This window comes from Panthera pardus, unplaced genomic scaffold (genome assembly GCF_024362965.1).
Source record: "Panthera pardus isolate Hobbes unplaced genomic scaffold, ASM2436296v1 HiC_scaffold_24, whole genome shotgun sequence".
In the NCBI taxonomy this organism is placed as follows: domain Eukaryota; kingdom Metazoa; phylum Chordata; class Mammalia; order Carnivora; family Felidae; genus Panthera; species Panthera pardus.
Window position 1 is genome coordinate 312,775 of NW_026526810.1, and position 24,509 is coordinate 337,283.

Here is a 24,509-nt window from a genome sequence, read left to right on the forward strand (position 1 = left end):
AAACCTAAAGCAGGTCTGCTGTGAATGAATTCCGCTACAGTGCTCGGAGCGGAGAATGACTCTGTGTGCTGCAATGCAATGGCTTGAAGAGCATCATTTAATGGCAGGTGTCTTGCCTCAGGTCTTATGAAGGAAAGTCAAGGGCATAAGGTTTCTAGTTCCTATTCTCAGTGTTGCCACACTGTCTTTAAGGGTTGCAGGCATGGTCTCGTGGGTGTGTGCTGATAGATCTCTTGCCCTCCCGGGTCTGCTCCTTTGCAGGTGCCCCAGTGCTGCTACTGTCCCTATATCATCAGGCACACTGGAGAGACCGGACACTGCCCAGACCCCTGATTTACCAGCATCCAGCCTGTTACGGGTCACCCTATAACCCAGAGGTCCACACACTATATACAGCGTGCAGGCCCAATCTAGGCCACCACCTGTTTTTGTACAGCATAAGAGCTAAGAAAGTTTTTTATATTTTTAAATGGTTGGAAAAATACCAAAGAAGAATCATCTTTCGTAACACATGAAAATGATATGAAATTCAAATTTCAGTGTCCATAAATAAAATTTATGGGAACACAGCCACACTCATTCATTACCAGTCGTCTGTGGCTGCTTTCACTCAACGGCAGAGTTGAGTAGTTACAACAGAGACCCGTAAAGCCAGAAATATTTACTATCTGGCCCTTGACAGAAAAAGCTTGCTGGCCTCTGCCCTATCCTGCCGACCACCACCACATATCTCTCTTTTCCGTTCACCTTTATCTGCTCTCAGGCCATCCTTTCTTTCAAATCCTTCAAGACTCACCTGTCACCCAAGATCCTGAAGTTCCTTCAAGATCTGCCCCATGCTAATTGTCTCCATTTATTTCCTGATGAGAACCCTTTGCACTTCCTCAGATGTATTTTGTCGAAGACCATCACGAAGACCATCACTCACATGGTTCTTTCTGCTGGGAATAACTTTCCTTCCTATTTTCTCACCTGGAATTCTTATTTCTCCTTCAAGCCTCACTGAAAAATGCGACCCGCTCCAAGGAGGTTGAGTCTCCCGCTGTAGTTAACCTCTAGGAATGCCCCATTGCTCTCCTGGCACTGCTTTTATGACCAGAGGTCCTTTCTGTTTCAGCCAAGGCTGGAGGGCTTTCACTAGGGTTGAGGTCCCAAGGGTGGGGGCACTCCACACCCCTATCACACTGAGCTGGCGAGTACAGGCCAAGCATGGCTGCCTGACAGGGGCTCCCCGGGCTCCCTAGAATACTTCTATCCCCAGGTATCTAATTCCCATGACTTTACAGGAGATTTGTTCTCCCAAAACTACGTGACCTTGTTTTGAAAGTGGGAAACAGAATTCCACACTTGGAAATTGATTTTTAACATTAAGTAGAGGGGCCATTGTCATTAGCTGATCCATCATTTACTCTAAATCTCTTATCCGTGAATCCACCCGTGCTGTATCTATTGATCCATCATCTGTCTGTCTTCATTTATCCATCCATCTGTCCTCAGCTATCTGTCATCAGTTCACAGCGGTCCCTGCTTCTCCATTCTCTCTACCATGCAGCTCTACCACCATCACTTGATTGAAGGCCCATTTTTGTGAGGTGACTCACACGTTGTCCCCAGTACTAGTTCCCACTGCCCCTGCTGATCTTGTGCCCATCTCTCCTTTACTCCTGCTTTATGTTCCAGCTGAATCATACTCTGTGCTTTTCTGGAAGGACATCCCTGTCTTAGTTTGCTAAGGCTTATATAACACAGTTCCACTAACCGGATAGCTTAGAACAACATTTACTGTCTCATGGGCCAGAAATCCAAGGCCAAGGTGTTGCTGGGGCCAGGCTCCCTCTGAAGACGCTAGGGAAAGATCTGCTCCTTGCCTCTTTCCTGGCTTCAGGTACTTTGCTGACACTCTTGGGCATTACTTGTAGACACGTCAGGCCAGTCTCTGCCTTCCTGTTCACATGGTGTGTGTGTGGGGGGGGGGGGGGTGGGGGTGGATGTGGGTGGGTGTGGGTGTCTACCTGTGTTCCAAATTTCTCATTTTTATAAGGGCACAGTCATATTGGATTAGGGCCTGCCGTTATGCCCTTACCTTCTTAGCTTGACCATCTTGAAAGACTCTGTTTCCAAATAAGGTCACCTTCTCAAGTGCTAGGGTTATTTTTTTTTGGGGGGGGAGGGGGGCGCAGATAAACCCTTAATAATCTCCCACTTGCTGCACTTTTCTTAAGCTGCTCCCACCGTTTGGAATGCTACCCCCACCACTACGTATTTCTGCCTAGGGACGATCTCTACCACCTCTTTTCCCTTCACATGTCATCACTCCTTCACTGAACTCCTCAGCTGTGGGTGGGCACCTGTCTCTTGACACTCACTAGAGTATATCCCGTATCTAATCATTTGTTTTAGGAGTCTGGTTGACTGTAAACTTCCCCCCCACCCTTTTTTTTGACTCCTGGAAGATTGATACTCAGATATTTGGAAAATTAGTGCTAGGTAAGCCTAAGAAGATGTATCCCTTACATATTTGGCACTGGATTTTAAGCTTCTAGTCTAGAGCAATAATTATGTCTTCTTTCTTTTTTAAAAAAATATTTTATTTATTTTTGAGAGAGAAAGTCAGAGCGCAAGCAGGGGAGGGGCAGAGAGAGACAGGGAGACACAGAATCTGAAGCAGGCTCCAGGCTCTGAGCTGTCAGCACAGAGCCTGATACGGGGCTCGAACCCACAAACCAAGAGATCATGACCTGAGCCAAAGTCAGACGCTTAACTGACCGAGCCACCCAGGCATCCCTATTATGTTTTATTTCTATTGGTATTCCCACTTCCTTTTTCCAGTTCTGAACAGTTTCCCTTGGGCATAGGTGATCCTCAGCATGGGTCAGCAATTTAGAGATTTGGAGCACAGTGGAAGCAGGGATTTGCGTTTTTCTTTGCTGGTGTCTGTCACAGTTGTCTGTCATTGCAAAGTTCTGATGCTTTGTGATCTGTGTAACATGTGTCTGCCACTGTTAATTAGGGTATTTAGGGAGATTGTGATACCTCCACTGCCCAAAATGCATGAGTCTTTCTTGTATGTCTCTGTGTCTGCGTGCTTTGATTAAAGAAATTAAAGAGGGCCCCAAGATAGGTTAAGAACTGTTGCTTTATACAGATGTATGGTGGAGCCCTTTTCTGACTTCTTTTCATCTTCTCCTCCATTATCATCTTCAATATCTTCTTTATCATCCCTAATCATAGAAATTCAGAGCCAGAAAAACAACTCACAAGTTTATGTTATTTAATAGGGCTGTAAATTTAGAATGCGCCAGCCCTCTGATCCTATTAGCCATACCCTACTCTAAAATAATCTTCTTAAAATTGATACCGCCCAGGGATTTGGACTTTGTTGATTACATTTCCTGCTAGACTCTGGCATTTTCTTTTTGCTCATTGGATCTTAAACAATATGGTCACGACCCTGAGGAAAGTCAGGCGCCTTGGGGTACCAGACAGAGTTGAAGACCTTGGTTCTGGGAGGGCCACATAGTCAAGTCAGGGGTAGGAGGCACTGATGCTAAGATGATAATTTTTTTTCTTTCCTTACCTCACCAAGATATTTTGAGGCTAACATAATCATTATTTAAAGTTTTTGGAAGAAGAAATGCCTCGCAAATGCCAAGATACTATTGTAGAACCTCAAAATAATGTGGCATATTGTTATACAGATTCACATACACACGAGTCATATCACACGGTTCTAAAAAACAACTTTTCTATTCTCTAAAACTCTGATCTGTCAGGTGGGAAAATAGGGAGAGATGTTGCACATGCATCCTTCCTGGGTTTCAACATGGCAGAGAAGTTAAGTGCAGATTCTGACTCAGGTTTGGAATTGAGCCTGAGATTCTTCATTTCTAGCAAACTCTCAGGTGATGCTGCTATTGCTGGTCTAAGAACCACACTTTTTTTTTTTAACGTTTATTTTGAGAGAGACAGAGACCATGTGAGTGGGGGAGGGGAAGAGAGAGAAGGAGACAGAGAATTATAAGCAGGCTCTGTGCTGCCAGTGCAGAGCCAAACACAGGGCTTGACCTCACAAAACTGCAAGATCATGACCTCAGCCGAAACCAAGAATCGGTCACTTAACTAACTGAGCCACCCATGTGCCCCATAAGAACCACACTTTGAGTAGTCAGGGATTAGAGCATGAGGAAACCACAGTAGGCACAGGTGGAGGAAGAGAAGCCAACAGAAAGAGAGGGAATAGAAGGTAGGAAGATGAGCAGAATGGCACAGTGTTGTAAATGTAAATGTCATAAGGGATATGGGGTGGTCAAGGTGCCACATGTGTGGAATGATCAAGCTAAAAAGGAACGGAGAAAATCTGGTTGTGGAGTAATCACTGGTGATCTTCAAAGAGAGTAGTTTCTCTGGAGGGAAGAGAGCTTAGGTTATGGAAAGTTAAGCATGAGTGATCTGTGTGGCAGTGGGGGTTATAGTTGGGATCAAATTATGCAACATGTTGGTGCCCAAAAGAACTAAGGATATGGAATGACAGTAAATGGTATGTATGGTAAAGTGGAGGACAGTGCTCCATCATTTACTTGGTTGTGAGTCTGGGAGTGTGAGGCTGGGTTTGATAGGTGTGTACATACCAAAAGATAGAGGTGACCATATATAGATTTCTGCAGAAAGGGGAATAGAACAGGAGAGAAGGAAGATGCCAGGGGTAGGAAATACCTGAAGAAGGAAGTCGGAGATAGGATTGAAGGCATCATATAAATGGTTGGCTTTGGAAACAAGGAAAATACATGTTTTCTCTAATGTGGAAAGGAAGAAAAATAATCGGGTTCTGATCAAGATGGTGTAATGAGTTCATGGCTTAGTGCATCTCCCTTGCTCAAAACATGAAACAGTGACATAAAAACTTAAAAAGACATAGCTAGCCTCTTCCCCTAAACAAGATAAATAACCTGGTAGACCAGAAATAGTACAGAAATAAAAGATGATGAGCAGAGCTACATCCATCCTCATGCTGGGCTTTTAAGTCTAGAGGCAGAAAGTAGGTATGGGAATTTAGCTCTGAAAGGATCTGCAGAACTACAGTGCTCCAAATTGTTAGGGGATTAGATTTACTGCTTGGAGTCATGGGCTGAGGACAAACTTTCACACTGATGAAGAGAGTCTGAAAAAATAATGTTGTCATTTCCTGTCTGTGAGACAGGAAATAGGAATCTCTGAGCCTAAGAAGTAGGGGAGAGAGGATAAAGATGCAGCCTTTGAGATGATGAACTAAGTTAAGCTGCCCAAGTATCTGAAGACTGTTCTGCTATATCCCTAGTACTACTGTGTAGGGGCCCCAAGCCGTCATCATAAGACTAGTTTAAAATTGATGTTGTAAGGGCCCAAGTGGAAACAATAGTAAGAACAGCAATAACAACAACAAAAACAACAACATTGGACAGTGATGAGTGAATGAAAAAGGAAAAGGAAAAAAAATCCTACTTAAAATGAACTGCAATCGAAAAGCATGAAACACATGGAAACAAATCTAATGATAAGGATGCTGGTTATCATGACCTTTATTCAGCAATATTCTCGTGATCATAGCCAATGCAATAAGGCAAGAAAAGAAATACAAGACTTAGAAGGACTGGTGACTCTCCTAATCATGAATGCTATGATCACCCTACAGAGAACATCAGAAAACTATAGAACTAACTGGAGAGTTCAGAATTCCAAATATAAGATCAATAAACAAAAATCAATATATTCCCTAAACACCATTAGAAAATTTATGTGAAAACAAATCTCATTTACAGTAGCAAAAATGGAATAAAACTAAAAAAATGAAGCTCTGAAAAAGTATAAGTCTCACAAAGATATGCAAGATTTTATGGAAAAATATAAAACATTATTAATAATAGAAGAATAGTAAATGGAGCATATATCTTCCTCATGAGTAGGAAGAACTGATATAATAAAGTTGTTGATTCACCCTCAACTCTGTAAATTAAATACAGTAAAAAATCCCAGCAGGGTTTTTGAAGGCACTTGCTTGATAAGCTTATTCTGTAATTCATATGAAAGAATTAAAGACCATACCTAGGGTATTTTTTTAAAAAAGAAGGTAAAGATTGAGGAGATTTGTTACAGTAGACAAAAGGACATTATAAAGTTACAGTAATTAAGACAGCAGAGACAAAGAGGCCAAAGTATAATATTTTTTTAAGTACTTAGAAAACATACATACATACACCTATGTATGTAGTTACATAAATCTAGACAGATGTGTGGGTAAGTGTGTATTTTTGATATGTCACTGCAAATCAGTATGAAAGGGAAGAACGATAATGTAAAACCACAAGGGGAAAAATAAAGTTCTATTATCACCTCATATCAGTCACAAAATAAGTTGTAAATTCTGGTTGAAGTTTAAAAGTAGAACTGTTTGTTTCAAAAAGGTTTTTTTTTTTAATAGTTAGATATACAGAGAATTGTAATGATAGTACAGAGAACTCCCTTATACAGCTTCCACTGTTGTAATCATCCTGTATTGCCATGATACATTTGTCACAACTAAGAAACCAGAATCAGTACATTGCTGTTAACTAAACTCAATACTTTATTCTGATTCACTGGTTTTTCCCCATTTTTTTTTTTTTCTGCTCCATGATCCCATCCAGAATACCACATTATATTCAGTTATCATGTTTTCTTTGCCTCTTCCGATCTATGACAGTTTCTCAGACTTTCCTTGTCCTTGATTACCTTGACAGTTTTGAGGAGCACTGGTCAGATTCTATGCAGAATGTCTTCCAATTTAGACTTGTCAATTGGGGTATGGGTTTTAGGAAGAAAGATCACAGAGGTAAGTGCCATTTTCATCACATCACATCACATCACATCACATCACATCACATCACAGTGATCACATGTTGTCACTGATGAGGCTCACTTCAGTCACCTGGCTGAGGCACTGTTTGCCAAGATTCTCCACTGTAAAGTTTTTTCTTTTAATGTTTACTTTTGAGAGAGAGAGAGAGTGTGTGTGTGTGTGTGTACACGCTCACACACACACACATGAAAGGGGTGGTTAGGGGCAGAGAGGGAAGGGGAGAGAGGATCTGAAGTGGGCTCTGTACCGACAGCAGAGAGCCCCACGTGGGGCTTTAACTCCTGAACCACGAGATTATGACCTGAGTCAAAGTCAGACACTTAACTGACTGAGCCACCCAGGTGCCCTCTCCACTATAAAGTTACTTTCCCCCTTTACCATTTTCTTTGAAATTAACCTAATAAGCAAAGCACATACTCAGAGTGAGGACTGAAGCTCTACCTCCTTCAGTGAGGAGTCTCTACATCAATTATTTGCAGTTCTTCTCTAGGGTAGATTGTTAAATGTAAAAGCAAAGATGATATAATTTGACTTTGAGGAGGGAGAATCTTAAGATACAGATTATAAATATCGTAAAGTGAAAGATTAATCCATTTGACTACGTGAATTTAAAAACAAATCTATATAAGATGCCATATACTAAGTTAAAAGACAAACCATAGACTAGAGGAATATAATTCCAACCCATGTATCCAACAGAGAATTTGTAGACAGAATAAACAAACTCCTACAAATCAAAAGACCAACAACCTATATATATATGTGTGTGTGTGTGTGTGTGTGTGTGTGTGTGTGTGTGTGTATATATATATGGCACACACAATTTACAGATCTATTTATCTATAGATACAGATATATACTTTACATATCTATCAATCTATCTAAACACACACACACACACACACACACACACACACACACACACACACTGTATATGATACACAACCTGAGTAGTAATCAGGGAAATACACCTTAAAACCTTAAGGAGATAACATCTATCACACATGAAATAATATCTGATATGGGGATAACAGGGCAAGAAGTTCACCTGTTTAGTGATTCTAGAAATATGAGTTAGTACCATCACTTTGGGGAAACATGAAAGAATACACTGAAGGATTTATATGCACTAAATTATAAGGAAATCCTCTAAAGCCATTCTTCTCAAATATTTTTTTTTTTTTTTTTTGCACACACATCACCTAAAGAGCTTGTTAGAATGCAGATGTTGATTTAGGGGGATGTAAGATTTTCCATTTTTACCAAATTCCCAGCTGCTGCTGCTGGTGGTCCACATGCCCACACTTTGAGTAACAAACCTCTAGAGTAGAGGTTGGCCAATGGTGGCCTTTGGGCCAGTGGCCAAAAGTGGCTCCCATCTATTTTTGTAAATAAAGTTTTATTGGAACATGGTTATTTGTTTATGTGTTGTCTGTGACTGCTTTCAGACTGCAATGGCAGAATTTAGTAGTGGAAACAGATTTGATGATTTGTATAAAGCCTAAAATATTCATTGTCTGTCCCTATGTGGGAAAAGTTTGCCAACTGCTGCTCTAGAGAAACTCTCCCACACTCACATGAAGAGACTTGTGCAATAATATTTATTGCAACTTTTAAAAGAATAATGAGAAAATGGAAACAAATGGCAGTTGGTAGAACAGATAAATGATTTGCAGTATGGTCACATGGTAAACTACATCAGTTAAAATTAATGAAAGCTACCTGGATCAACATAGATCCACATAGATAAATCTAGAAAACGTCCCTTGTTGAGGCAAAATAATGCTGTGATGTGTGTATCAAGATATACCTAGGTAGCAAAATTATTCAGAGGTGCTTAGAAATGATCATCTATTTCAGGGAAGTGGTTAACTCTGGTTTGGGATAAAGGCAGAGCAGGATCGTGGACAGGCTCTTGTGTTCAGACCCATAGCTGTGATGTATTATTTCTCTCAAAATTTGGGAAGAAGATACCAGAATATTGTCAGTTGTTGATACTGGGTAGTGAGCACATAGTTTTGCTCTTGTCTATACTTCGTGAATATTTCAAACAATTGAAAAGATGAAAAAATCAAGAAAGGGAAAAATGTGCTGAATGTAAAGACAGCCATCTTGAAGTTCAGGGAGTGGAAGGGGAGGGATGAAGATAACGGTTCTCAACACCTGAGGCTCCCTCTCCTCTCAGCTCAACAAGAGAAGGTGACGTTCTGCCGTTACAGGTTGTCCCTTATATGGTTAATTTTGAGAATGGTGGACATATGACTAATTTTACTCCATGGCTTATGGAGTATTTTGATTTTAAGTGGTCACTTCATCCACGTCTTAGAGTGGAAGAAATTTCCCTTTCTCTGGGACTAACATTCACCCCTTTCAGCCAAGATGCACTTATTGTTGGGACAATCTTCCTGATGCCAGGGATGGAGCCCCCGGGCACATCCTCCTGCTTCTGAGTGCAAGCCTTGAAAATACCCATCAGGGAAGAGTCACAGAGTGCTCAAGCTTCCATCAGGGGCTAGCCTCTTGCTGTCATCTGAGGATCTCAATGTTCTGTGCCCTTTTGCATCACCCAGGTGTGGATGCCCTCCCACTGGCTTCCTTTGGGCATGATTCTATGCGCTAAGCCACATTTGGGGTACATTCAGCCTCAGCCCCCTCCCTCAGAATATCTGCACACAACTGGAACCAGACTCTGCACATGGGCCAGGGAGGTCTCATCGTTTATTTTCCGCGTTGTACTGAGGCAGCTTTACAAGAAGAGGCACTGCATACTGACGTTGGGGAATCTCCGTTCCACACTCTTAGCCAGGAAATGTACAAGAGGGACGTTTCAGTTCAGCAGCCAAGTACATTTGAGCAGCCTGTGGGACCCTTTGTAGCATGTTTGTCAGCGTAAGGATATGGGGATACTTGGGTCAGATCATGTCCCGTGGAATGGAGTGGCTGTGTGAAGAGGCCTGATAGCTGGCACTTGACAGCATTTGATCAGGTGCCTTATACATGTAAGCAGCGTGGAACACACAGCCAGTGACGGTGCTGTAGTGCCACCTTCTCCCCAACAGCGGCGTTGTGCGCAGTCTTCGGCACGTTTTCTCACTGGGAATTTTATTTCCAAACACGATGCCCTCTTACCCGTGCGGTTGGGTTCCTGAACTGCCTCTGCCTTCTGAGATAGGTTTGTCCCTTGGATGTAGGTGTTAAGCCATAACTAGAGGGAGCATAGTCTGGTCATTACAGGGACAGATAGCAAGGCTTGGCTGAGATGGCATTTCCTGGCCTTTAGTGCACAGCCCATAACCTAGTGCTGGCTTTGTGTTCACTGTAGAGTAGGAAACGCTAAGACAAACCATGCAGGTATTGAAAATAAGTCGAGGGGCCAGGTAGACGGTAACAGGGAGTGGTAGAGTGCATGGAAAAGCAGAGAACACGTGCCCTGTCTAAATTGAGTGGCTGCCATGTTGCTCTTGATTGTCACTGTGCAGAAATAGCTGGCCCAGCATTGCCAGCACTCTTGGATTTTCAAGGGAAGCTAGAAATGTGGAAATTTTAAATGTGAAATCTCCCGAGTTTTAAATGTTGGCAACTAAGTAAAAAAATTTTAAAAAGAAATTGTGCCGAAAAAAGACACGTCCTGGAGCCACATATGGCCTATAGGTTAGGTTTGCAACCTCAGAATAAAAGAAGAAGAGAGAGGAGAATTTTAAGCAAGCTGTATCATGGACGGCAAGCCAAGGCATTTGAGTCCCACCCACCTGGGTCATTGCTACCAGCCTTCTGTTGCATCTAATGGCAGGAGAAGAAAGAACATAGGTTGAAGACAGAGCGGTGGCCACATCAGGAGCCAAAGGTGCAGGACAAAGGTCCTATCCCAGGGACCAGTAGGACTCCCTGGTGACCTTCTTTCCATGACCCCACACAAGCAGGAAATGCAGAAAGAGAGACCTGTGGTGGAGCTTTTCTTTACCATAATGCATCGTTCCTGTCCCTTCTTGTTTACATAGTGGCCTAGGGGAGGGTGCTGGGGAGAGAGTTCTCCTGGGCACCATGCTTGGCTTCCTAGGGGTATTCTCAGATACTTCACACTCTTGCTATGGGCGTAACAATATTCTGGGTAACTGCTCTTCTCTCCAAACTCATTACCATCTCTCTTTCATCAGGTTTACTTTTCATCCTTCCTGAGCTGAACTCACGGAAGTGCCATCAAAATGAAGGAGTCCATGTGTAGACACAGTTTGGGATTCCTTACTTGGAAGGTCCTAGGCCATGCAAAGTGTTACTGTAAGGGCATTGCAGAAGATGAAGCAGCCTGGGGTAAGGTTAGACCAGGCACCTGCTGGAGGAGGGCAGGGGCGGGCATGGGACGCTCCTCTCCCTGGCCAGGGAAGCTGTTAGTGAGGAAACATGACTCCTGTCCTCCGTCTGGGTCTTGTAGAGGGAGCCATATATAAAGTCCTGCCTCCCCTGCAGAATGTCCCCACCACTGCTGCCTTGACCTCCATCTCAGCCTCTTTTCCCTGAATATTGATTTTCAATAAATGGAAGCCATACTGCAAAGTAGTTATGTATAAGGACTTTGGGGTTGTGTAGAGCTTGGGTCAGCATCAGATTCTGCCACAAGTGAACTTGGTTGGTTTGCTTGTTTTTTAAATATATTATCGAGCCTTAGTATTCCCACATTTAAAATGGAGTTAATAACATCAGCCCTTTAAGGATGCTGGGCGATACTGAATTAGCCACAGGCATCACCTGGCACTGTCCCTAACTTACAAATGTCTTTGGATGCCAAGGCGCTCAGTGATGCATCTGGTGGTAGGGTTGTTACAGCTGGACATGTTACAGCTCCCTTCTTCAGTCCGTGCCTTCCTGCAGCATGGTTCAAAACCTCTCACCTCTTCTTACCCCTTGGGAAAAGTGAGGAGGCTATGGAGACAATACCCCCTGGCTGGGGTGCGGTGCAGAGCAGGCTTCTTGCCCTTCCATCTGTCCTGTTGTCCCCTCCTGCTCTCTGTCTCTGTCTCTGTCTCTCTCTCTGGACAAGGATCTGAATTGCTCTGGGCCTCCAGTTCCCTACCAAGGCACCCATGACCTCAGCGCCAGGACTCCTGTGTATTTCAGCCCACTGTTGAGTATAAAGTGCTTCTCTCAATATAAGTGCGAAGCACTCGTGTGATGTAGCAACTTGAAGATGACAAACAAATACATTCGAAGAGGAAATGTTGGAAAATAATCCAATAGAGCTCCATTCGGTATTGGGCCTTTTATCAAGGCCACAACCTAAACCACTTTATGGAGTTAGGTAACGAAATTATCATGTCACATAACAAAAGGAAGAAGCAGGGACAGAAAAGGAGGCCGGGAGAATCCGAAGCCATGTGAGGAGTGTGTAGGCAGAGGAGATGCAAGGAAGTTCTCGCTGGCAGGTGCCAGAAAGCTGGGGGCCCTAGGTCGCCAAGGCCAGGGGTCGGCCCTGGGGCCGTGGTGAGACCACAGAGAGGGACAGATGATTGGGATCTGTGAGGCTGTCAGAAAAGTGGAGAGGCTTGAAGGTCTAGGCCCCCTTCCGTGTTGCATAGCCGTTGGAACCCTCCCTTCTCTGCTGCAGTGAATATCGAACCACTTGCCCTTGAAGATTTGACCTGCTTTTGGCCCGGGGGGATTGGCTCCGGTCCTTTCATCCAGTACTGTGGGTGCTCAGCGCCCCTTCTCCCCCAGCCTGCGTTCCCAGCGCCCCTCCCTTCCCCAAACTATCCCAGAGTCTCTGGCTCCCTTCTCAGGAAACCTATACCAGACAGTCCCTGAAGACCAGGCTCTGTTCTGAGTTATGGAGCGCCCACAGTGAACTCTATGCTGCACGACTTTGTGTAGAGCAGTCACCAGATGGAGGAAAAGGTTAGACACACGGGGGTCCGTTGGGGCACAGTGAGCAAGGCCTTCTTTGGAGGTGGCTTTGCCCCTCCTCGGCCCTCCCTGCATCCATCTGTGCTTTTCCCAGTCAGTGTCCACGGTGGTCCCGGTCTCCCCTGCCCTCCCCCAAGCAGATGCCTTTTCCTTCCTGCTCCAGGGCTGCTCAGAGCAAGAGGGGGAGGAATAGAGGATCTTGGAGCAGTGCCTCCTATGCTATCAGGATTCAGCACTTAGAATCTTGGAAAGGCTCCACCTGGGAAAGAGTTCCAGAGAAAACAAACTTCAGATCCCGGCTAATATGGGAAAAGGCTCATGTTCACGGAGGCAGCTTCAGGGACCTTGGCAGAGGCTTAGGCAGGCTTGGCCCCTGCCTTTAATGGATCCAACATGGAGCCTTCCAGGACCCATGATGCTGCATGGCCTCCAAAGGAGATTTCACTCTCCAGCTATAACGATAAGCCTTTCATAGGAGTTGTAGTCCTTGGGTCTACTGAACCAACAGCATTTATCGTTCCAACTGTTTATGCCCTAACTCAGGCAGGAAAGATTTTTGAGGGACCAAACTCGCCACCGCCCCATGCCCCATCTCCTCGTCCTCCCCCGCTTATGAAGTTGTTTTCCTCTTAGAGATTAGCTGAATTTTTTCTTGGAGAAAGAAGGGAACAGAAAGAGGGTCTTGGGACTTGCAGGGCCATTACCTAAGTGATAAGAATCCTCCTTCCAGCCGTGGGAATGGCATCCAGAAGAGCAATGATGGGCACACGTTCAGGTTGCTCTGGTCCAAGAAGGAGGATTGGGGGTGGGGGGCAAGGATGTTAGGGAGGGGGTTGGACAGAGTTCATGGGGACGGCAAACCTTCCCTGACCCCCTGGCGCAGTTCTTGAATGCTCCTGTGTGATACTGTGAGGACAGTGTCTGTAGACCGTATGCATGAGATGAACCAGGTGCCCCTCTAGGTAAAGCAAGTGTTGACTACGGATCGGGGAACACCTGGCTTCTGCTTCTGGCATCGTGCACATGAAAAATACTTCCCCTTGTTTCTGTGCTTGGGGCTCAATACTGACCATTAATTCCCCCGTGTCTGCCTCTTCTGCCAGGGGTCTTTTCAAACATAGACAATCATGGGATATTAAACTTGAAGGACAATAGAGATCATCTAGTCTCATCAACTCACTATATATATGAGGAGCCCGAGGTCCAGAGTGGGGAAGTGGCTTACCCAAGGTCACATGGTGAGTTACCTCCTTTGACATCTTTGTATGCAGTACAGGCCCCACCCCCAACCAGTTTTGATTCTTCAGATCTTAAGACCACGTGGAGTCTCCAGTATGTCCCAGAGGACTGGGGGATGAGTAGGTGCCCAGTGTGGGATTGGTACTAAAAATCCCTTAGGTCAGAGGAGTCTTCCAGGGAGGACATGTCATAGGGCCGAGGCGAAGGGTGTGGGAGAAGCAAGAGAGGGACCACAACCTGGACAGGAACAGTGGTGTCCCACACCTCCCAGGCAGGCTGCCCAGACCCGTGGCCTGCCTTCCCTTCCACCTCAGACCCAAGAGAGCCCTCGTCCCTGGTTAGCACGGGGAAGCTATCGCAGAAACCTCTCATCCTGAAGCTGAGCTTCTCTCTAAACATGATGTCACAGACAAAGAAGTTTCCCTCTGTCTTCACAAATGTGACCCCGCTCCCTACAGATGGAGAGCTCCCAGTGTCCAGATTACTCCACTGTGTTTTGAGCATCACGTGATCCAGGAATGAGGAGGGGAGAGTCTCCGTGCAACCAGCTCAGTCTGCCCCCATCACGTCCCCAACATCCAGCTGTCCATTGTGCCCTTCACATACCTGCCTGTAGCTTTCATGAGAAGATAGGCTTGCTCCTGTCTTGTCTGCACGTGCGTGCTCGCACGCGCACACACATGCGCACGCACACACACACACACACTCTAGACAGACGTTATTTCACAGACATTATTATAATCTGGGGTTGATTGAGAAACCTCCATCTGGAGATTTGATCAGGAACACCCACGTCTCTGGATCTCCTAATTCAGTCTATGGCAGCGTGGCCGGAAAGGAGCTGAGCTGTCGTGCAAGTGGCCGCCATTGTCATTCCTCCAGGGCGTTTTTATCCTCTGTAAGACTTGGAGTTACGATAAGGCTGCGAGAACAGCCGTTATTTCCTAAATTTCCACCGAGCCGGTGAAATGAGACCAAAAGTCAATGAGAGAGAGCTGGCAGGCTTGGAAGAATAACGCTCCGCTCCCAGCCCTACCCACCCCCCCCCCCCCGCCACCCCCGCGGGTATGGTCAAGGCAACCTATAGAATTCCAGCTCCTAGGGTTAGAAGTGGCCCTCTGGTATCCCTTAGCAATGCAGGTTCTGAGAACGCTTTCCCTCCGGCCCCTTTCCCCCCATCCCAGTGACCCTAGTGGCTGTGCCCTTCCCTAGATGAGGCTGTTCTGCTATTCCGTGACAATCCAAGGCCCAAGCCCCTGAATATTTGACTCCCTTCCCTTCCTTGGTTCAGCGGAGGCCGCAGCAAAATGGAGTGTTTCCAGTTTCTCTGACCACGCTTGGTTTTAAGTTAATCCCCTCCTCCCTCTCCTTCCCTTTTGCTGACAATTCATTTGACGGTTTCCGATAGATCTGTGTCCGTACCTCCCTCTTCCCCCACCCCCCTCAAGCCCCCTGTCCGTCTCCCCTCCTAGTTTTGATCTTCTTTGGGGGTTTTGGTTTTTACTTTATTTTGCTTTTTTCTGTTTTTCTGTTCTTTTGTTTTTGTTTTTTATAGGTTTCAGAGAAATTATGTTGAATCCAATAAGCCTTCCCGGACATTCCAAGCCTCTTAACCATGGCATCTATGTTGAGGATGTCAGTGCTTATTTCAGCAAAGGACGTCATGGCTTTTAAAAACTCCTTTTAAGCCTCCCTGTTTTGATGTCACCTTGGTAGGCTGGGCCCTCTGAGAGGTGGGAAGCTCTAGGCGCTGTTCTCTTTGGATCCGGGGATGCTAAGTAGAAACCGCATGAGCCACCGGTGCCCCTGCACCCTTTACCGCCACCGAGATGGGTGTCTTCCCCCATCCGCCACTGGCAGGGTCGCCCTTTCCCTCAGTCATCACTGTGCTCCTTTTTTCCCGGCCTCCGAGGCAGCTCCTGCCACCAACTTTAGAGCCGATAAAGAGAATTAAAAACCTGTGCACCAAGAACCACCTTTTAAACACACTAGCCATTCTCTTGCTTTACAAAAACAACCCAACCAGCACGGAAAAGCCTGATGGAAGCCCAGCCGTGCTCCGGCCTCACTCACCCTGCCTGGAAGCGTGGGGTCTCCCTGGCTCTCCCTAGGATACCAGGCTGTCCTCTTAGTGACCTCATCGCCCTGCAGCCTCCAGCGGGGAAGAGCGGCTAAGCAGAGGTGGAGACCACGCGCTGAGAGAGGGGGAGCCAGGCCCAAGTGTTGGCACCAGATTAGGTCTCAGAGGAAAGAATGGAAACCAATCATTTTCTATATATATATATATTTTTGGTTTTTTTGAGGGTTTTTTTGGTGGAGAAAACCATACTTTTTTTGGACACATTTCCCCCTACCTTCCTCTTCTTTCTGGAATGGCTCACAGTGAGTGTGATACTAGAAAACTCCTTGGCCCCTAGATCTGCAGTCCTGACAAGCTTTTGCTGCGGGAGGTCTTGTCCATCAGTTGGCCATCCTGCTAGGACCACAAGGGACGGAGGGAGCCAGGGGCCAAGGCCCTTCCTACAAGTCCCTGATCCCAGGATTGGCTCTCTACCCCCACTCTCACTTACTCTTGACTCTCAGAACTTTCGGAACCCAATGGAATCACCAGTTCAAGGCCAAGATGAACTGAAGGGGAAGAGAAGGAAAAATTGGCTTCCTCCAGCCCCTCTCATGGAAGTGTCATCCTGTTCTCTGGTCAATATATGTGTTTACTTTGCTTGCTTTGACTCATGCCTTACTCCATGGCCACCCTCTCCCAAAGAGGGGGTTTGCTTCCCCCCACCCCCACCATTTTCAGCGTAATCCACTGGGGAGAGGGAAAGGGTAAGGGATGCCTCTCCCCAGCTTTGATAGGAAAGGCACAGTGGTAGAGCCTGAACCTCTCCCAGATTTGCTGCCGTGTTGGGCGAGTGGACTTCGGGCTTGGCCCAGGCGCCTCCGTCGTGGGAAGTCGGCACAGGCTGCCCCTTGATGGGACGGCGGAGAGTGTGAAGCAGGGGTCTCCCACGGGGAGCTCCTCGGACAAGATGGTGGTGGCTTTTAACCCCCTAAGTTTTGGGGTGGTGACGCACAGTAATAGAGAATAGTCTCTGCCTTTGGCAAGTTGACGTGGGAAGTAAGAGTCCCGCTTAAGGTTGTCCTTCCTGGGTCCTGTGGATGGTGATTCTTTGTGCCGGGTTCCCAGCCTGATTCTGCAGATGCCTCCATGGGGTTTCAAACCACGAAGCTTTCTAGGTTCTTGGCCCGGATCTGGGGTGGCCTCCCAGACACCGTAGCATCCAGAGTGTCATGTGGGGATTCGGGTTTCCTCCAGGGCCTTGAGATGCGTGTTTGTCCAGCTCCTGCCATCTTCCCCGCCACCCTGCCCCCCAACGCTTCGTGTCAGGCTGTTCCCCACCGTGTCCTGCTGACCCTCTGGGCCAGGGCCTCCTCCCGAGTGTGGCTTTAAGGAGTAAGCTTGAGGATGATGTTTTTAATTATTGTAAATCATTACCTCATTTCCAGCCTGCCAGGCTCCATCCACCCCAGCATCCTTTATTCTGCCATTTTCTCACCTTGTGCTATGACAATGGGGCGTTGTATTTCCACAGAGACTTATAGGAGTGTTCAGTGTATAGTTTCTTAATAAACACTTTATTTTCTAATGAAATGACTGCATCAGACCTCTTATTTGGCAATTCTGCAAAGAATGTTAAAGATCCAGAAATTCTCACATTTCCCGCCACACCTATTTAATTGTTACTCTTTTAAAGAAGTTTCTTAGCTCAGTCCTGTTTACAAAAGTGTCTGTACTCTGTTGCACTGGTGGTTTTCATCGAGACTCCTCCAGATAGGTCAAGTCGATCTAGTGAACTGTTTCCTCATCCTATCAAGGAAGAATTAGAGGCACAGAGAGGTCGAGTGGTTCACCCGGGGTCACACAGCACAAGAAGCAGAGGCCAGGTTCAAACCTGACTCCTCCAGACCCTGCTCAAGCCCCCGAGACCCTCGCCTCCTTGGTGTCTGGGAGACTACTCTGTTTGCTGAGCAGCCGAGGCTTATCGAGATCGTTTCTTCAGAGCTGGTGTGTAACAGGTTTGGGGAGTAGAACCGAGGGACCCTCGCACCAGTAAGTCGATAGGATTTTCCCTCACATGGAGCCGGTTTGTACCTTCCCTGGGTCTTGAGGACGTGACCTTGCCAGAGGAGGACTGGGCTCTGGGCTTACAGGCTAGTCTGCTTATCCTTCAGGGACACCCTATCCACACACCCGCACGCACACCCTCAGGTGGGCCGGACTGTCCCATGGGGCTCTTGTGGGCTGCGGGAAGTGGGAGGCAGTCATGGGGGTCCTGCCGAGAGTAGAATGCATAAGTGAGCTGGGCACGGCTGTGTGCCCTGGGCTCCCGGCCTTGACCCAGCTGGAAGGGGTTGCCATGCCTTCTGTAACTTACAACATCTTCCACCAAGGAGGAGGGACTCTGTATGCAGGACATCTGGGGCAAGAGTGGAAGACAGGGACTGAGGAAAGGTTCCTGGGTGGGACTGGACCTTTCACTGGGCCTCAGCAGGCTCTGTTGGAGCTCGCCTCCTTAGCAGGTAACAGTGAGACAGGTAGAGCAAGGTGGGTGAGCTCAAGGCGGAGGTCCAACAGGGACCTCCTGACCCTCATTGATTTAATCTGTTTAAATTGAGTTTGAGCTCCCCCCAGCCTGACCCCAAATGGAAGTTCCTCTCCTCTAGAACGGCCTGGGGAGGGCATTGCCCCAGCCCTGCATTCCCTTGTCCTCGGTGGTCCCAGGTCTGGAACTGGGATCGCCGAGGGGTGGGGCTATGGGGAAAACTTCCATTTTTAGCAAGAGAGATCTGACCTTTGCTTTGGTCTAATTCATGGAGCCTTGGATGCTTGGGAGAGGAGGTGATGGATGGAAATGGCCCCTGAGAAGAGGAGGGGACCAGCACACAGCTCAGAGGGAGGGGTGCCACCGGCCTGTGAAGGGAGGGCTGTTCCAGCACAGCAGGAGGCAAGAGGAAAGATGAGGGATTAGAGGTTTGGGGGCAGCAAAGGGCAGGAGGGCTGGTCTGGTGGCTTCTATTTTGCCTGTGAGGTGCAAGGCCAGGCCTTGTGCTGGGAGTGAGATCTGAGGAGAGCTGAAAAGTCTAAAGAGCCAGGGAGAGCAACGTTTAGTGCCCAGGACTCTGTTTTCCTGCTGGGCCCCGAAGTCCCAGACGTTTACTCCGGTGTTAGAGCCTCCGGGGCAGTTAGAGCTGGTGCAGGGCAGACCCGGAGAGCACCGCTCAGCCCAGAAGGATGCTGCCTTGGACAGGCTTCGTGCGGGGAGGCTCCGGGGACCAGCAAGGCCTTCCGGGTTTGGAATCTTCCCCATGGGATTTCACGGTGGTTTTCCTGAACCTCAGCGTACGTTTTGGTCCCGTGGTTCAGGTCCACAGCTGACGCAGGCCATGAAGCCAGTGTGTTTGCCGGGTGCTAGACGGATCTTTGTTCTGGAAGGGGTGTTTGAGGAGCAACGGTTCTGAACCCTACTCTCTGGAGCCTGGAGAGCAGGAAACTCGCTGTGTCTTTCAAGACAGTGGTGAAAACGGGGGTAGGGCCCTCCAGGGACATGCTCTGGAGAGGCCCGGAGCCTTTCACAAGGGCTACATGGCCAGATCCTGGAACTGGCTGCCAAGCGCCAAAGAATGGGCCCACCTGTGGGACATTAACAACAACCGTATGTCCCTTATGCAGACCCGCTCAAAGCCAGGCACATTTTACCCCGGAAGAAGTGGACGCTCAGAAAGTAACCAGCCCTGGTTTTCACAGCTGGTGACCGGCAGAACCAGGGCTGACAGGAGGCCTCCTGGACTTCGCAGTGTGCTCCACAGAGCAGCCTGTCTGTTGCTTCTGGAAGGCCGCAGTCCTGGGGAGCTGCACAGCCACCCCTCCCGAGGTGAACAAGTCTTTCAGGGCTCTCCGAGGCTAGATGCCATCCTCCCTAAGCTCCTCCTGGCACCTCTCAAACACGGTGATTTTAAAGACTCCCCAGAAAAGAATATCTGGGGAGTTTTTTCTTTATCCCATTCTAGCATTTTGTGACCCCGGGCACCCGAAAGCGTGGTTGGTCTTAGGTCTAAGATGAATGATCTGGCTTGCAGTTGGCAAGATTCCCAGGCAGACGATGGTGGCATCTTTGATGTTGGGGGAGGGCTTATTGGGTGAGACACCCCATTCTCAGGATGGTGGGTGAGGCTGCCCACGTCTGGGCAAGTGTGAGCAGCTTTGGGCAGGAAGGTGGTGGAAGGAAGGAAGATCCTTGCCTGACCCTTCCCGTCCGTATTCGAACTTTCTTGTCCCACCCAAAAGACGTCCCGGTGTGTCGAAACTCAGCCACATGCTTCTTACCCGGGAAAAGAACCGACTCGAAGCGCGTGTAATGCGGAAGCCAAGAATCTGGCCTCTGGGCTGCCCTGGCTCCTCCCTCTTGTGTGGGAATTCCTTCCGCCAAGCTTACAGCAGCCACGTCCTCACCGCCACCTCTCAGCCACAGGTGTGACCTCAGCACAGGTGGGACTGTGCCGGGATGCCTCTCCTGCCCGGGCCCGGTTTCCACAGGCCGAGCCCAGGCACGAGCAGAGACTCCCGTGTCTCTGACACAGTAGTGAAGGGGCAAGAGGGGCTTTGATGGCACGGAGGCTGGACAAGAGCAGGTGGATCAATGCAGCCATGCCGGACGTGGATCAGGCAGGGGGCCTTCATTCTTCGGGGTGCAGGGAGCCTGAGCTCCGGGTAGACTCCTGCATTGCTGCTGCAGTGGTTCTGGAAGGGAGAGAGAAATGAGGGGAGGAGGAGGGAGGCGCTGGGGGGGTAGTGATGGAGGCTGCTCTGGGGAGGACAGGAATGGAGAGCAACTCTGGCGTGTGACAGTGGAGAAGGTGACGGGGCAGCAAGGAGCAAAGGAGGGACGGGGAGCCTGGTTTGCAACCAGATTGTCCACGGGGCCTGGGGCTCCCCCCCCCCGCCACCCTTCAGTGGGGCCGATGTAGGCAAAGCCCACGTTTGCCTTGAGGCTCCAGCTCTGCCCTTTGCTGTTAGAAATCCTGTGACCACACCCCCCTTCCCACCTTCCGCAAAACCTCAGCCTGGACCTGACACCACTCTCAGAGCTAAGTGACACTCCTGGTTCAACCCTACTCGAACCCCAAAGTGAGTTGAAGGAGATGAGCTTGCTGGCAAGAGATAAAGGTCCCCTGTCTGCTTTTTTGGGAGGTGGTTCAAAAATTCCATCAGGATTCTGAGATCCATTTAGGTAGGATTTTAATCCCAATTCTCCCTTTTCGGTGGGTGGCTCATCAAGGAACCCAGGGGGTCCCCTTGGAATTAAAGCTCTGCTTGCTCAGGGAGATTTCTGCATGGGGGATGAGGTCTGTGGCCTCTCTGTACTTTCATCCCCGTCCATCAGGACACTTCCCCTCCATCACCAGATATCTGGGTGTAGACCTCTGAAGGCTAAGTCGTCTTTCCGCACCGTGCTGGGCTCGAGGTGGATGGCAGTGTGTGGCTCGAGTGTTCTGTGTGCTCCCGGGCGGGGGACGGTGAGAGCTGGGGAGAAGGAGGAGGTATCGGGACCAGACCTGGATAAGGCCCGTGGGCTGCCCTAAACAAGGAACAGGCAGGCGGGAGGGTCTCTGAGGATCCCACATCCCGCAGGGACGTACAGGATGCTGCTGGCTCGGATTCTGTGCCAAAGGCCTCCAGCCCAAGGCATGGCTCTGTCCATGCGGGTGCACTCTGAAAAGGAATTTGGAACTATTTGGGGGAGAGGGGAGAGGCAGGATTACCCAGTTCCCAGAGAACAGCCAGAGCCGCAGAGAGGTCCCGGCCGAGGGCCTCGGTGACACTTCTCAAGCCTAGCAGACAGGAGACACGCGAGCTTTCTGCACATGACCAACGCCACCCTGAGCGGCTCAGGGTCGTGGTTTTTTCTCCGTGACCCTCTCTGCAAACAGAGGCCTCTCTGAAGTAGAGGAATTTAACTTGGACTTGGCTGAGAGCGGAGAGAGGGGTACCCGGCGTAGCAGGAATGGAGCGTGGCTCTTCTGGGAGGCAGCGAGGCTGAGCACGTCTCCCCACGCCCCTGTCAGAGCAGTGTCAAGCGATAATCAGGGTTTGGATGGTCGACACTCCCCACTCAGCAGTGGAAAGGGTTTGAAGACCAAGGAGCGAGCCAGCCCAAGGTGTGAAGGAGTTCCGGGGTGGCGCTCTCTCGTTTTGGCCTCGTCACAGTTCGGGGGGCAGGGCGTCCTGTCAGCTCAGATACTCCCCCTACCCCACCCGCCCTGGCCAAGCCTGACTTTGGTGAGTAACGCCTGAGGCCTTGGTGGCCAGTAGTGACACCCAGGCTGCCTTCGTGGCTCTCTTCCCTCCTCAGTTTCTGCCGCCCGCGAGCTGTTGCCACGGCAGCGGCGTGAACCTGGGTTCCCCCTTTGCGGGCCTCAGTGGAGCTATTGGCCTGTCTCCCTTAAAAAGACACAGGCTTCCCTCCTTTGTCCCCACGTTCGTCCTGCAGTGAGAAGGGCAGGGACCTTTCTTTCCCCAGAAAGGTGATTTCCTTGCTGTCAAATGTGGCCGGGTGACACTTCTTTTATAGAGCTCTGAAATGCCACCTCCTTTTACTCTGAAGCTGACGCCAGTTTTGGTCTGTTTTGGTCCTTGGGTCATTGTTTTGAAATTGCGACACCGTGTTCTTTACTCTGCAAGGCTTGCGACAGCCTTTGGCCAAAGGTCATGCTATCCTGACTCCCAAATGGACTTCTCAGGGGAAAGAGAGGGTGTGGGGCTGCGGGAAGGGGTCATAGGTGCTCTAAAGGGAAGGAGGTGCGTCTGTAGTCTGTGATGTGGCTCTCTAATTGGCTGAACAGGCCTGGGGTAATATTTACTTCACACAGCCAAGGTTCTTGGGGGTATCGGGAACACATGCCATGGAAAGTCCTTGAGTTTGAAGTTGAGAAGGTTTAGATCCCTGACACAGGAGACCTCCGGACGTACGAGACTTCTCTCATTCCTAGTCTTTATCAGCATGGGCTGGACAGGCTGTCCCCAAGATCTGCCCTCCTGCTGCCAAAGTCAAGAAGGGGCAAGTCCTAAAGTCTGTGTCCCCTGGGCCATCCAATGTGAGTGTTCCTCCCAGACCCTCCTTCAGACAGTCTCAGGGAGAAAGAAAATTCCAGAATGCAGGCTAGTTGCTGAGTCCAGCCTGTCTATTCTATATACACTGGAGTGTTAGCCTTCTCTTGCTATTAGTTCTGAGAGAAAACTCACATAACAGCCTGAGGGGAAATCTCACAGCAATTTTTGTCATGAGCCACAGTCTCTACAAGCTCAGTCTGGCCAAGAGGTCACATCCAGGATCCGTGACTCTGGCAGCTCTTATCTGAGGGCCACAGCTTTGGACTGAAGCCTTTCACTTCAGAGGGAGCCAGATGCCGAGCGGGCCAGTGAGAACCTCAGTCCATTCTTTCCCACAGTCAGTGGGAGCAGAGAAGGCATCACAAATATAGAATAGATTCTGAGAATGTCCTTCTTGGGAGAATTTAAATTCTGAGTCCATGTTTGAATGACTCATGGAATCCTTCCATCTTTATGGCTGTCAGTTTGGCATTTTTGCTACCATAACAGGCAATTGCCACTAGTTACCTCTGTTACCAAAGGGCCAATATCGTCATGAAGAAGACCAGAATAACCCACTGTGTATTTTCAGGATGGCGTTTTTGGCCATCTTAGTTGCTTCAGAGGGTCAATCCCTTGACCAACTATTGTCTCATGTGAATTGATTGGGTTTTTTTGGGCAAAACTTCAGTTTCTGCAATATGACTCTCCCTCAATTTGAGTCCTCAGTGTTCAGAGAAACCTTTTCCTCTTACTCCAGTTATTAGGTAAACGATGTAATAAACAATGTCAGGATCAAGTGCTCTCCTTTCCATTGGTTGCAACAATGCTTTCCTAAGAGCCCATCAAATAACTTTGGAGAATGTTACACGGTATAGCCAATCTCTTACAGATTCACAGTACACATTAGGATATAAAAGGCTCTGAGAAGTCCTCCTTTAAATAAACCTTTTTATCCTACCACTTTCCCAATCTAACTGAACATAGACTTCTCTTAATACCTACCAATAGATTGACACACACACACTTTAGGTAACACCGAGTTATGGTGTGGTCACAGCTTTTTTTTTTTTTTTTAAAGAAGAATGAAGTAGGATGTTAACCACTGACCTTATATCACGATGAACGACCACACCCCAATACCTTTGCCCAGCTATGGCGTCCGTCCCTACTTCTGCCCTCTGCCCTGTATAGAGGCAACAATGAATCTGGGAGTTGTTGGATAGGTGCTCTTGTGAAGCAGGAAACCTTCACTGTGGTATCTCAGAAGAAAATGGTAAGTCATTTCACATAAGCGTTTAAGACTTCAGCACTAGCCCTGGCTGCACTCCCCGGCTGGTGGAGGTGACATCATCT

The 24,509-nt window shown here is 48.2% G+C and overlaps 1 protein-coding gene across 6 annotated transcripts in view; it reads left to right on the top strand.

Annotated features, from left to right (window-relative positions):
- The window catches only part of NTRK3 (neurotrophic receptor tyrosine kinase 3), a 381,805-nt gene that overhangs the window by 264,441 nt on the left and 92,855 nt on the right, over window positions 1-24,509 (top strand). The window contains exons 13-14 of one of the 6 annotated variants that reach the window (XM_053888747.1): window positions 13,870-14,004; window positions 15,561-17,657. The exons of 4 other annotated variants lie outside the window; for them this stretch is intronic. In XM_053888747.1, the coding sequence (XP_053744722.1) occupies window positions 13,870-14,004; window positions 15,561-15,679 (254 nt within the window). In that variant the 3' untranslated portion in view covers window positions 15,680-17,657. Of the gene's footprint in view, window positions 1-13,869; window positions 14,005-15,560; window positions 17,658-24,509 lie in introns of those variants that run through there. One more of the 6 variants, XM_053888748.1, reaches the window with a different exon arrangement.